This window comes from Lepisosteus oculatus, chromosome 3 (genome assembly GCF_040954835.1).
Source record: "Lepisosteus oculatus isolate fLepOcu1 chromosome 3, fLepOcu1.hap2, whole genome shotgun sequence".
NCBI lineage: Eukaryota > Metazoa > Chordata > Actinopteri > Semionotiformes > Lepisosteidae > Lepisosteus > Lepisosteus oculatus.
The window spans coordinates 21,571,784-21,586,580 of NC_090698.1; the positions used below are offsets into that span (position 1 = coordinate 21,571,784).

Genomic DNA, 14,797 nt, shown 5'->3' on the forward strand with positions numbered 1-14,797 from the left:
AAAGGTGATCTTCTGAACAGCATTCAAGATGTGAATAAGGCATCTTCTATATTAACAGCAGACGTCAATCTAGTTTAGCATTCCCAAGAGTAATCAGGAGTGGATTCATCTTCTGGTACCAATTGTGAGAATTTTGCCTGAATGCAGCACAGCCCCACGAAATGCCTTCCAAAACAATAAGGTTAGAGCTACTCATAAACCAAACCTGCAGTAATTTTTTGTCATTGTGCATTCATAAATATTTTTTTCGACCTACTGTGCATGCTGCTCAGTAGATTGGGGAGTCTAAGTTATTAAATGAATTTTCCTCTCAATTCAAACAGCTTATACTAAGTGCCAAAATAATTTTGTAATTTGACAGCTTTGCCTTCTCCAATGGCCTAGGTTAGACTGGCAGCTAAGTTTAGCACATATCTTGCTGCAGACACATATTTTAATGTTCATTTGATGTACCCAAGAATCTCAAGAACATATTTTTATTTAAAAGCCATTTTAACAATTCAGTAATATGTGGTACTATACATATCAGTACTGTGCATATGGATACTTCATTTTTCATTGAAGAACTATTGCTCATTCATTTATACATTGAGAACCATACTAATAGTGAATGTTTAAATAACATTTTTAATATTACGGTGAAATGATACAAAAATCATATGGTTCTGCAGTTTTCAAAGAAATCACAGAAGCAATTTATTCGACGTGTACAACAGATTGCATGGACAGCATTTGAAAAGAAGCATGGTAATTTTAAAAATCAATAAATAAATGTTCAGATTTCCAAAATGATATTGCTCTATTAAACATTCTTGAGATTTCACAGTGTGTCATCACTGGCTCCTGTTTTCACCTGAAGGGGGTAAAGAAATTGTAAGAGTTACTATTAGTAAAAATGTTTCTTTTTGAATAAAATTACTATGAATATGTATGTCATTCCTAATACTACAGCTTTTACTTTTTGATAGTTGATACTGTGCTGAAACTTACAATCTTTTTCAAAATAACATACAAGACATTCTCAGAATAGCTATCACTAATTGCATAATAAGAAATATAAATTAGTTTTAAATTAAGGTTAAGTGACTCATGCAATCAAGAAGTAGGTAGGAAAACTTCCTAAGTTTTTTTTTTTTCCCCTCAATTTGACTGTGACATCTCAAGCCGCCTAGGACAGATATTAGCTTTAATCTTACCTCCTCTTTGTTTTTTCCAGAATTTAGGAACAACTCCACATACCGATGTTCTGGGTACAACACAAGAAAAACTATTTATATCCATTGTATTGGTACAAGAAATGTTAAAAACTATCAAAGAAAGTTACAGTGACAGTACTTGAAAATTAAACATTTGCAATTTAAGGAGCCCTGTCATGTTAAAACAAGCACATTCATATGTACTGAATGCATTCAGTTTTTCGAACACAGGTTATGTTGGACTCTTGCCCACTCTTGTGCCAAAGCTACCAGGGTGTTGATGTTTTAGTCTGTTCCCTTTTGTGCTTTTCTGCACAGATATTTTAATATGGCAGGATCACAGAACTATGTGAAATATGCATAATGCATAATATGAATACATTCCAGTTGATGGCAGAGGAAATCTTTTTTTAATAAAGAGAAGGTGAATTCTTCCAAGTCTTGACGTACCAGGTCATGATAGTGCTGAGATATTTTAAAAATCTCTGGGAAAAAAACCCACACAACCTGAGAATTAAACCCTCTTAATTTGGCAATGCGTACTATACAGCTAGTGCTATATATTCCTCTGTTCGTGATGCATATGTGGTTCATATTTTAATTCTAATTGTAGTTCACAATAACTCAGCCTAAATGAGCTACAGAAAAGTGTTCTACATGTTTTTTCTTGAGGCTACAGTCTACAGCAGTGGTTCTCAAACTTTTTGGACCAAGTACCACCCCTAATCCAACCAAAGCATCCAAGTACCACCTACAAGGCATCATCTCATAGGAACCCCAGAAATTCTTAATGACCAACATGAGCGTGCGTGTGCGCACACACTCACACACACATAATAATAAATATTATAATAATGTAATGCAACGGGGGCTCAGGCGGGCGCCCTTGCTGCATTAGGTTGGCCCCCCACCTTTGGGGGCTCGAACCCGGGACTCCCACTTCACTCTGCAGAGACCCAGCCCGGTGAGCCAAAGAGAGATCTCTTTACAGCCCAGTAGCTGTAGTCCTGCTATCACAGGGAAGGGCAGTGACGTCACCTGCTCTGGTACGCTGGCTCTTACACAGTGCCTGTCGGCCGTAAGCGTTACACTAATAAACTTTATTTGATATAGTGCCTTTAAAGGTGGCTTCTCAAAGTGTTTTACAGGAAAAAAACATTAACAACAACTAATAAAAAAGCACCATTTCAGTGAGAGGGGTGAGCCTGTTTAGTTGAGCAAAGCAGAGGTGAATTAATTTTTCGAGCCTTGATACAATTTTTTTAATCTAACAGATATTAAATCGTCAGGCATTTCCTTGACGGCAAAGGTCTCGCTGTTGATGTTGTAATACGTACATTAATTTCTGGAGCAACCTCTCTAATTCGTGCAACTACACCGTTATGTCGGCTTGTCATTGCTCTAGCACCGTCTGTACAAACTCAGACGCATTTTATCCAGTCGAGGCCATTCTCTTCGATAAATTCATTCAGAAGATGAAATATGTGCTCTCCTGTACTTCCTGTTGGTAGCGGTTTACAGAACAGAAAGTCTTCATGGGACATGCCCTCAAACTCGTATCTAACGTAAACGAGCAAATTGACCAAATCGACTACAGACTCATCTAATTGCAGTGAAATACATCTGCTCATCTTAACGCGCTCTATCAGTGTTCTTTTGATATAATCCTTCATTTCAATAATTCTATGAATGACTGTGTCTTTCACAGGGAGGGGGGCAGCAGGTCGAGCTGTTTAGCAGCTTTTTCTCCACACATAATACGTGTCAGCTCTTTTGCCAACGGTAAATAAGGTTCTTCAAAAAAAGTGTAGCTTACCTGCTTTAGCAATCTGCAAGCTTGCATTTTTCCACGTTTCCGTTTTTATTTCCGTATTTATTTAAAGTTTTTATTTCATGCGCGTGGGAGCGAAACACAGAGAAGCTCGGTGTATTTTTCTCAAATTAGAACAGTTATTAAATATTTTTCTGTTATCATGCTTTCGTGTGCTCACAAGATTACCTGCGTTCCTAGCACGTATTTCTATGCATTCCTGTGTTTACAACGTTGGCATTGTTCTAAAATCACGCTCATTCTCCTTTCTCCCTATTTGCTGGAGATACAGTAGCTTTTTTTAAATACAATTGGTCACTTGCATCCGTAGCATGCATTCCTATAGAGTGGTATAGAATTACAGAGTATCTCTTGTGTCCACTGAAGTATTAGCGCGCACTGTATCGTAGTACACAGGCTGCGTATTCGACACGTATTAAAATACAAAATATGAAAACCCGTCCCGATTTTTCAGCGCACACAACACAGTTCCAGGGTCATTTGGTGTACCACCTGGCGGCACGCCACGTGCCACTGCCGGTACGCGTACCACAGTTTGAGAACCACTGGTCTGCAGGTTACATATAGTACCTTCCCTTATGGACCTGCTTGCTTCAGACCAGGGAAACGATTAAAATGGTCCACTTAAGACAATTTTGTTTCTGCTGTAAAATACAAACCCCAACAAAAGAACTGCTGGCTGCATTGTACATTTTCTGCACTGCAAAAAATATTGCAGGGCCCATGGTAAGAGCATGAAGTGAAGGAAACTCACGGATAAGCATCCTGTCTCGGGACATGGCCATCACTGCCTCTTCGTGAGTGGCAAAGTACACATCGGCCTCACCAGTGGCTCTGCCATCCCCGCTGTACTCGATCTGGATCTTCACAAGCTTCAGCGGAGAGAAAAACTGCAAAAATAACATAAAGCTTGCACATTACTGGTAACACAACTACAATTAATTGTTCTAGAAAGAACAGGATTTAAGTAACATAAAATCTTGTGCTTAAAGTTCTTTATAATACTGTATACAGGAGGGCTAATCACTTGAGAGTACTGGATTTTCTTAAGTCACTTGCATGCTATACCGTTAATCACGATACATGAATAAGCACAATATATGAAACTGTTTGTTAAAGAATTGGAGATTTTCTTACTTCTGCAACATCTTGTCCAGTAACCTGAAAAGGCAAGCCTCTAATATGTATGTGGTAAGCACACAGGTTTGCACTTGGATCATTTTCAGACTCCCACTCCGGAGCACAAATGCCTGTTAAAAAATAAAACATTTACATTCTTAAAACTTGCCGCGTTCCAAGATGCCAAATTTACAGACACCCAATTTACAGTGAATGGTTAAACTCAAAAGATTTTTTATTTAATTTAAATTTTTAATAATTTGAGGAATTAATTTCATAGTGAACAACGGCCAAGGTGAACAGGGATTTAATGAGAATACAGAATGTCTTATGGCAGTGTGGTGGTTAGTGCTGCTGTCTCACAGCTCTTGGGTTCTGAGTCCAATTTCCATGGGTTTTATCTGGCTGCCGTGATTTTCTCACCAGTGTGGGCTAACTGGTTTTTCGAAATTGTCTCCCATGTGAATAAATGTACTTGTGCCCTGCGATGGAGTGGTGTCCTGTCGTGGGTATATCCTGATTTGTGCCCTCTGCCTGGCAGATGAATGCCCTACCCCACCATCACCCTGTGTGGGACTAAGTGATTATTGCCAACACATGTACATGTGCTTTAAAGTTGTACTTTTAAGTCAATAGTCATTAATTCCACTCTTCTTGCTGCCTTACATGTAATGTGTTAAAAGTGAAAAACATTTGTTTCTGCCTAATATATTAATTTAAGAGGAGGTAGGGCAAGAAGAACCACTTGCTCTTATTCTTTTAAGCCTAAGATGAAAATGATCAAGAATGTGACCATGCAGCAGAGAGAGAATAGGATCTGCAAGTGTGAAACAGGACAACGCGGTGGGGGTCATATGGCTTCTTTTAACTGCAACTGGATTGTAGTTGTCAAAGCAGGATTTTTTTTAGTATTCAACCTGCAATGCAAATGAGTTGTATATATATCTTTTTTTTTATTTAAGAACATTTTAATTAAATTAAGTAGTCCAAAAAATCTGCACATTTCAATACCAGAAAAGATCCAGCATTTTCTGCAATGAAACCATTAAAAACATATCAGTTTAAGCCACTTGCTAATCTTACTTCTCCTATGCTGAGGAGGTACATCAGTGACATTTTCAACAGTCCTTCTGGCTGTATGACTGGACCCAGGCTCCAGAAATGAAGGTTGGAAGTCTCCCCTCTTCTTCTGCGAATCATACTTGGCTCGAATCGCACTCTTCTGGCTCGGGAACACTTCGATATATCTGAAAAGGAGCTCGTAGTTTTTAATATAAACAAAGTCATAGAAATGTCACATGCTCAAGCAATCCTTGTGAAGTGTGTTCGTACCTGTTTCCTATTATTTCTCTGTCCCTCTGTAATGCCTGATCAGCCATTTCCTGTGATGCAAACTCCACATAAGCATCCCCAGTACTCCGTCCCCTGAAGTCCTTTACCAGTGTCACTCCATTCTGAATGATGTCAAGACCTGTGTGCAAAATGTTTTCAACTAATTACAGATGCAGCATGAAAGTGTTTTTTAATGTTCAAGGTGATACAGTATTTAAAGTTTCTAAAAAAAAAAGCAAAACACTCCTTCACAGTTACACAGATTTAACTTTGCACTACTTTCAGTGCATTTTGAATCTGAGGTAGGAGAGGAAACATTTATACAAGCCACGAAGTGACATTTCTATTGTTAGTTTTTTTATCCGTCAGTGTGCTTGTACAGCTAAAAACCTTAATATGTAATTGGAGGAACAGATTATATTTCAAAGATTACAGAATAATTTACACGGATCTAATCTTCAAAGATTTTTATGTCATGCACTTGATGAAATCCCTTTCCAGAATAGAAGATTTGCTGACAGATCACTAATACAGATTTATTAACTTAGCACTGGCCATTGTTAAAAATGTACAGCTTTAAATTGTTAGCTAGCATTAGCAATCTCAATAGGGTTTTCTGAATGCTTTAGATGCATATGCCCTAAAATGGCTTGTATATACAATAAGGAACAGAATGTTTTTTTTGTCACTGGTATTGAACTTATGGAACATCTTCCTTTGATCCTAATACATTTTAAATGTGACAGGAAGGAGCTTGAGGGATGCTCAGATCCTCTGAGAGAGAAATAAAAAGGCTTTCCTTTTACTCTGCTTGTTATGCAACTGTTATCTTCTGTAGTATGACTCTGGAGAGTTGCCTGTTGTTTTTGTATTCTGTGTACAATTTTGTAATTCTTGAAATATACAAATGATGAACAAATTAACAGATGATAATAACAACAAAGAAAAATTCAAATAATGCAACACAGTCATGAAAATAAAGACAAAATGTGCTCATGCTCTATTCCTCAAGGAATACTCAGCTGATGGTTAGCATAAAAACTGGAAAGATCTGTCAGACATTGAAAAAAACAATTTAAAGAATACTAGACTGGATTGACAATGCGTGCCACTAAAGCACAGTGCTGGCAATAAATGTCTCTACATATGTACTGAAAGAACACATACTGCAGTGACAATTTTGTATTGTAAGTACCAAACAACTAACTTTTTGATTTACTTATGTTTTGTACCTTACGTTTACTTTTATTAATAAAGGTTTGAAAAAACAAAGCTGAGAAATAAAGTATAGTATGCAGCAGTAAATGGTACTGCTACTTTGACAACAACAAAACTAAACCAACCTGAAAAAAAATGAATTATATCATTTTCAGTGCAGGTGTATGGAAGTCCTCGGAGTTTAACAATTCCATCCTTAACTGGAGAATCTGCAGACTGCCTCAGGATATCTTCTGCATCGTTGTTTGTCACTTCAAACACTGGAAAAAATTAAACATGCCTCAGGTACCTTTTAGAACCACTTGAGAAAAGTGCAATTTTTTTATTATGTTAGTCCAACTGCCCTGGAACGTTAAATAATAGCATTTAAGGAAGTGGTTATGAGTGTTTAACAGTTAACAGCTGAAATTCCTACACACTGTTAGGACACGTTTTCAATATGTTTGAACCATACTATTTCTTCTAAAGTCTATGTTAAAAAACTACTGTATGAATGAGCCTTATTGTATTGCCCTACCTTGGTCGATGAAAGAGTAAGTTTCTTATGATTCCCAAACACAGGCAATATATCATTCTGTGTTTTCATTAAAACACTATTTTTTCTTTAAAATTTGCCTTGAGGACACTATTTGTGGAAGCTCTAAAAATGTACTCGGAGTACTAACTTTTCTTTAGTCATAACTAGTTAAGCTAGAGATATGTAGGAAGGAAGCTCACAGTACTAAAACCACCTCTTGAGCGTTAAAATGGGTATGTCATCAATTAACGTCTTCATGAGGGGAGTTAAGCTGTAGATAAAAGAGTGGTGACATTCGCAGTGAATGATCACTCACTAATGCAAGACGCCCCCACAGCATCTCTACAGATGACAAAGGCAACCTTTAAGCCAAGCAAGAAATGTAAATCTATTTCTCTTAGATTTCTAGCTGCCCAGTATCTGCCTTTTGTCACAAGGCAAGAGGGTTCACACCAGTCTCTCCTTAAAATTGCATATCTGCCAGTTTCCAGTAACAGTTCGCAGAATGTGGTCATGGTGTGGCCCTGAGGTCAAAACAATTCCTCCACCACACTACCAAGACTCCTTCCTTCCAGAAAAGTGACAAAAATGGTTTATGGTTTATGCAGATTATAAAAATGTAAAACTATATTTATGTTTCTTCATCTGTAACAGTAAACTCATTATTCCTAACGGTAACAGCTGCTTAATGTTTGTAAACCTACAACAGAATGGCTTAAAAAGAAAAGAATCAGGATTTTGAAATGGCCAAGTCAACGTCTTGAGATGTTGTGGCAGGACCTAAAGCTGTGCATAAACAAATGCCCTCAAACATCACGGAGCTGAAAGCCCAGCTGTTCTGTAAGAAGAAGTGGGTAAGAATTCCTCCCAGGCAATGTGAGAGACTGATAACCTCTTAAGATAAACATTCACTTCAAGTTACTGCTGCTAAAGGGGTTACCACACATTACTTTTTGACACAAGGCTACTGAATGTTGATTTTTTATGACAAAGTATAATTTCTGTGCTATCCGTTACATGAAGCTAGATTTATCTGCTGCTGGAACTTGGTGATGGCTAAATGAAAGTTAGGTATTTCTTAATGTGTAAAACCCTAGAATTGTAAGGGGGTGTAATTTTCTTTTACACATCACTGTAGGTATTTGTGACAGCAGCATAGCACAGTGTGTAACTCTTTGAACTCATAACTGACAAGTTGTGGGCTTACATTCCTGCTGCAGACACTGCTGTTGTGTCATGCGTGAGGTACCCAACTTGCTCCTCCCAGCTGTGTAAGTCGGGATCGTTGCCAGGGGTTAATCCTAGTGATGAAGTGAACACCCATCCAGGGGGTTCACATGCTCCCTAGTCTGCTAAACACTACAGAAACCCTCACTCTGGTATTAACTTTACCTTTTACTGGAAAATAGGAAAGGAGGAATTTGATGTATTCTGGAATTTCGGCAATATTTATACAAGACATCTAATCGTAATTAAGAGTGGAGAACACCATTTAAATTAAATCCTGAAGTCTACAGTCTGCTTATACACTTTTCATATATATATATACAGTGCCTTGCGAAAGTATTCGTCCCCCTTGAACTTTTCAACCTTTTGCCACATTTCAGGCTTCAAACATAAAGATATAAATTTTTTATTTTATGTGAAGAATCACCAACAAGTGGGACACAATTGTGAAGTGGAACGAAATCTATTGGATTTTTGAAACTTTTTTAACTAATAAAAAAATGAAAAGTGGGGCGTGCAAAATTATTCGGCCCCCTTGCGTTTATACTTTGTAGAGCCACCTTTTGCTGCGATTACAGCTGCAAGTCGCTTGGGGTATGTCTCTATCAGTTTTGCACATCGAGAGACTGAAATTCTTGCCCATTCTTCCTTGCAAAACAGCTCGAGCTCAGTGAGGTTGGATGGAGAGCGTTTGTGAACAGCAGTTTTCAGCTCTTTCCACAGATTCTCGATTGGATTCAGGTCTGGACTTTGACTTGGCCATTCAAACACCTGGATACGTTTATTTGTGAACCATTCCTTTGTAGATTTTGCTGTATGTTTGGGATCATTGTCTTGTTGGAAGATAAATCTCCGTCCCAGTTTCAGGTCTTTTGCAGACTCCAACAGGTTTTCATCCAGAATGGTCCTGTATTTGGCTGCATCCATCTTCCCCTCAATTTTAACCATCTTCCCTGTCCCTGCTGAAGAAAAGCAGGCCCAAACCATGATGCTGCCACCACCATGTTTGACAGTGGGGATGGTGTGTTGAGGGTGATGAGCTGTGTTGCTTTTACGCCAAACATATCGTTTTGCATTGTGGCCAAAAAGTTCGATTTTGGTTTCATCTGACCAGAGCACCTTCTTCCACATGTTTGGGGTGTCTCCCAGGTGGCTTGTGGCAAACTTTAGACGAGACTTTTTATGGATATCTTTGAGAAATGGCTTTCTTCTTGCCACTCTTCCATAAAGGCCAGATTTGTGCAGTGTAAGACTGATTGTTGTCCTATGGACAGACTCTCCCACCTCAGCTGTAGTTCTCTGCAGTTCATCCAGAGTGATCATGGGCCTCTTGGCTGCATCTCTGATCAGTCTTCTCCTTGTCTGAGCTGAAAGTTTAGAGGGACGGCCAGGTCTTGGTAGATTTGCAGTGGTCTGATACTCCTTCCATTTCAAGATGATCGCTTGCACAGTGCTCCTTGGGATGTTTGAAGCTTGGGAAATCTTTTTGTATCCAAATCCGGCTTTAAACTTCTCCACAACAGTATTACGGACCTGCCTGGTGTGTTCCTTGGTCTTCATGATGCTCTCTGCACTTTCAACAGAACCTTGAGACTATCACAGAGCAGGTGCATTTATACAGAGACTTGATTACACACAGGTGGATTCTATTTATCACCATCAGTCATTTAGGACAACATTGGATCATTCAGAGATCCTCGCTGAACTTCTGGAGTGAGTTTGCTGCACTGAAAGTAAAGGGGCCGAATAATTTTGCACGCCCCACTTTTCATTTTTTTATTAGTTAAAAAAGTTTCAAAAATCCAATAGATTTCGTTCCACTTCACAATTGTGTCCCACTTGTTGGTGATTCTTCACATAAAATAAAAAAATTATATCTTTATGTTTGAAGCCTGAAATGTGGCAAAAGGTTGAAAAGTTCAAGGGGGCCGAATACTTTCGCAAGGCACTGTATTTTTAATTTATGTATAAATCAATTTAACTTGAACTGTTGTAATTAGAGGTTTGAAGATTCTGATCAATGTGAATTAATTATAATGTAGTAAACAACAAGTACGGCTTATCACCCAGTCATTTGAGAACCTTGGATCAACTTACTACCACTAATTTAGTGCACTGTATATATAAGGAATAAATTAACTGCAGTGAAACTGCCCTCCAGGTACAATGTAACCAGATAGGCCAGCTCATCTATTCCTATCCAAAGGGTTTGAAAGAATCTGTTTAGGCAAAGAATCATCAGGTAGTCTTACAGCTCAGATTCATTGTTGAAAACCCTAGTTTACAATGATTTTTTGTAGACAGATGAGGATTGTTTATTGTGGAATTAAAAGGTAACTAGGTTGTTTATCACCCTGTGTAATGTTTATTCTAAATACTGTATATGGTATAAAGCAGGTCTCCTATAGTGATTCTATCCACCACATTTTTGCCCAGATTTCAATCCAGTTAGTTAACGTCTGTGAATGAAGCTAACTTACTTCAGGCTTACTGAAGTAAATTAGCTTCTGATGAAGCAGATTTTACTTTTCTATTCCTGCTATTAAAAACAGAAATTCCATTGTGAACGGTACTAAAGACTATCCTTAAAAAAATCTTATTATGTTAAAATACTAATATTATTAGATAAGTGTGATCTATAGCACATTGCTTCACATAATCACACCTTGTAAAAACACATTTGTTTTCTTATTTAAGGACCTGACCAAAAATAACATTTACAAAACAACGTTTCCGAAATTATTTACGGATATTATTTAAGATAACTATAGTATGACAAACTGTAAATGTGGGAATACAGTATTGGAAAAAAAACAGCATTCAGGGCAAATCTGAGTTTACCTGAGTTTTACTACCTGGGCATTTGTAACACAGAATGTGAAAAATGGCAAACCTTCAATGTAGCGGGATCCCATGAACTGCCTGTGCTTCTCTAAAGCTTTTTGGACATCTTCTTCATCCTCTAGCTCAATAAAGGCCTCGCCGCTTGGCCTTCCATCTCTTTTCGTGGTTAGGTGTATTCCATTGACACCATCGCGGATTCTGCATTCTGTAAAGCAGCAAAAATGATTATTTTGCCCAAAAGAGATTAAAGCCATCAATAAAAACTTAGCTATCTAACTGACTTTCAATGACACAGATACAACGCAAGAAGAGGACAGCGATGCCAGCAGCCCCACGACCATGGAAGGTCAACACAGATTAAGAGAACTGGAGCCCTTCAGCCAAAATCTAAAAAGTCTACAGAGAGATTTAATTTATCTCAGCAGACAGTGGTCTCTCCAAAAAGATGGTTTTGATTTACAGTGTAAGATAAGATGCCTATTTATTTAGATATATATATAAATGCAATGATAGGAAGAATTGCTGGTAGTACACAAGCATATTTCCAAAAAAGAGTCATGTAAATCTCTCTGGAGTCATCTAGCTATACAACTTTTCTTGAGCTTTTAGTGTTGCTTTTGCACACTTTCCTTCCATCTTTCTAAACAACGTGCATGTTATTATGTGAGCCTCACCAAAATGAAAATGATTCTTGACCACTTTAACTTTAACTAAGATTATGCTTTTACCTGAAAAGAACCTCTGCACATCATCAGCTGTACAGGTCCAGGGTAGGCCTTTGGCTCGAACAATAAAGATCTCCTTTGCTTCTGCTTCTGGTTTTGCATTGTAGTCTGGCAGGGGAGGGTATTCATCTTCTTGGAAAGGAACCCCAATCTACTGTGGACATCAATCAGACATTACATCCAACAGGCATGGACATTTCCATCCATTATCTAAGCTGTTTAGCAAAAATAGATATATACATACTGTGCACTAGAGGTTCTGTTTATGTTTATTATACCACACAGATGAAACATTCAATTGTGTTCAGATGTTCAGCTTATGACCATCTGAAGATCAACTGCATTTTTTTGGTACTGGCAGCTATTCAACCTCCTTGTAAACCACAGGCACAAAATTAGCTTTTTTTCAATTACACACATCGTTATAGCTCAAACAAATTCAATTTCTCTAACTTCCTAGGGCCTCTGGAGCCCCAGGGGCCCTAGACTCTGGGGCCTATTATGTGTGTTGGACAGTTTCTGCAAAACTGTTCATTGCATCAGTGAACTACATTGCTCTCGATACATATAAAACAACTTCAAGATTTGGGTTAACTTTAGTATTTTGTTCTGATTATTGCAATCTATGACATTCTAAATTACAAACACAATTTACAGGGGTGGGAAATGCTGGCATCTAGATTCCATGTTATTACAAGACTTTGATACTTCCAGTAACAATTACTGAACTGGTTCTTATTTACACAATTTAAGTGGGTGCTGCAGATCACTCTACAAAGCAGCAGCACCTGAAGTTCTGGAAGAAGTTGTCAGATTGGCCCCGCTAAAAAAGTAATGAACTTTTACATCATCAAGACTGGAACAAAAATTTGCAGAGGCACCAGTCCTCCAAAACCAGGGTTTTCCATCCACAGCCATCCTTAACACCTGGATTACAAGTCATTTGACATTCAAGTAGGTAGCTGCATCAGCATGTGCAGACTGCAAAGGAACAAGTAAAGGTTTATTCCATGCTGAAAGGAAAAGAGACAGTATTTCGGCTATGGAGTCTTCTTCAGGCGTGTGAAGTGCACATCTTCAGGACATACCTGAAGAAGGCTCCGCATTCAAAAGGTTGTGTTTCTTTTCTTTTCAGCATGGGATAAACTTTTACTTGTTCCATTACAAATCTTTGCTCCAGCTAATCTTTAATTATCAAAATGAGCTGCAACATGAGTTAATTAAGAAATCACGCTTTCAAACGTTATTGGACACTTCAAAGTCCTGTAACGCCGTGAACTAGAGGTGTTGAGGTAAGGTGGCTACTTTTAGACCTTCTGATTTCAGTCTCTTCTGGTTTTACTTTTAACTGACCTCTTAATCAATGAGGCTAACTGATCCCTATTATTGAACTTCTTGGATGATTAAAACCTTTTAAGTTTCTGTACCCAACATCTGGATTCACAAATACTCTGCTGCAGGTGTTTTGTTGTAAACAAATACAGACAGCAAACAAAACCCTGATCTTTGTCTTACCAATTTGCTTATCAGGCTGCTGCTGCATTTTAGCAACTCGTAATGGATTGACTTAATAGTAATATATACTAGACATGGGTCCAGGTGACATCGTACCGAACGTCCACTCAAACAAACGACTCTGGGGTCAACTTACATTCCGCACACCTTAATGAGGGTACATCCCAGAAACTCGTTCAAAGTCAATATTAATGCAATAAGTAAACACACCCAGCTTCTTAATACTCCTTATAATAAGATACAGGTCAATAAGCTGAAACCAAACCCAAAAGACAGTAGGGTACTTATAGACCGAACAGAATATGTATAATGAGGTTTACATGTAAAATGTCTGAACGTGCAGCACTGCACTTCAAATGATTTTACCTGACTGGATAGACAACGCTGAACCGGGAGCTTTCCCAGATTATTAGGGGCCTGAAACAAGTGAGCATACGTAGATACACACTGGTGGCGAGGAAGTCGTCCGCTTGTACTTGCTGTAGGACAGAAGGTTATCGGCACATTTGAGTGCTGTAAGATTTTCTTCGAGGAGAAATACAGCCTCCCATTGAACCTTCGGAGAAGCACGGAGATGAACATTGACCTACAGGGAGTTGACATCTTCGGTACTGCATTAACCTACGGAAAAGTTAGATCTCTTCAGATAGCCGTTACAGTGCCTTGTTTTGTACAGCACCTCTTTAGCCTTTGTACTTAAATTGCTACAGTATTCAGATAACTTTTAAAGGGAGATACACTGTACTATATTAATTATAACGTTAACAGCATAATGTCACTGCAAAAGGAACAGCATGATGAACGCATGTGCGCTAAGGTCAAGCAGAATAAACAAGACCACAAAGAGAACGTCCTTCATCAAAACTCGCACATAATATCGGAACAGTGACATCTAGGGGCGAAGATACGTTTTGGCTGCACGGTGTTGTACCTTACGGAAGAATGCGTCTTGCTTTATAATGAAGTACATGCTAAAATAATGTGATAGGTTCAAAGTTATTTATATTCTTTACTTTATTTTTACCATTCAAGCTAGGAAAATACCTCAACTAAGTATGAGATGTCAGAAGGCGGTTAGATTGACAGCTGAAAGTTATTTTTTTTCTATAAGCACCTACCTTATTACATTAATCGTGAGTCATATACATAAAAGTATATTTCTCTTTAAAATGATCTTTCATATTAGAGAGCATTACATTGAACTCCGAAGATAACGAAGTTCCATAAATTAAAACATGCAGCATTTACACATTTGCAGTTTCGTTATCTGGCT

The 14,797-nt window shown here is 38.2% G+C and overlaps 1 protein-coding gene across 1 annotated transcript; it reads right to left on the reverse strand.

Moving 5' to 3' along the window:
- Nucleotides 1-460: 460 nt before the first annotated feature.
- grsf1 (G-rich RNA sequence binding factor 1) lies at nt 461-14,361 on the reverse strand. The gene is made up of 10 exons (XM_006627194.3): nt 13,891-14,361; nt 12,013-12,160; nt 11,334-11,489; nt 6,822-6,956; nt 5,479-5,617; nt 5,230-5,393; nt 4,165-4,277; nt 3,782-3,917; nt 1,197-1,246; nt 461-853 (listed from the first exon to the last, which is right to left on the reverse strand). Exons 1-10 carry the CDS (start codon nt 14,125-14,127, stop codon nt 821-823), a joined length of 1,311 nt encoding a protein of 436 aa, XP_006627257.2. The 5' UTR covers nt 14,128-14,361; the 3' UTR covers nt 461-820.
- Between the last annotated feature and the right edge of the window lie 436 nt (nt 14,362-14,797).

What these genes read in the sequence shown, in the direction of transcription:
- grsf1 (XM_006627194.3), bottom strand. Translation starts at nt 14,127, where the DNA reads ATGTCAACTCCCTGTAGGTCAATGTTCATCTCCGTGCTTCTCCGAAGG. An exon ending in AGCGTTGTCTATCCAGTCAG is followed by an intron (nt 12,161 to 13,890) that starts GTAAAATCATTT and finishes TGTCCACAGTAG; the next exon opens with ATTGGGGTTCCTTTCCAAGA. An exon ending in CTGGACAAGATGTTGCAGAA is followed by an intron (nt 3,918 to 4,164) that starts GTAAGAAAATCT and finishes TTATTTTTGCAG; the next exon opens with TTTTTCTCTCCGCTGAAGCT.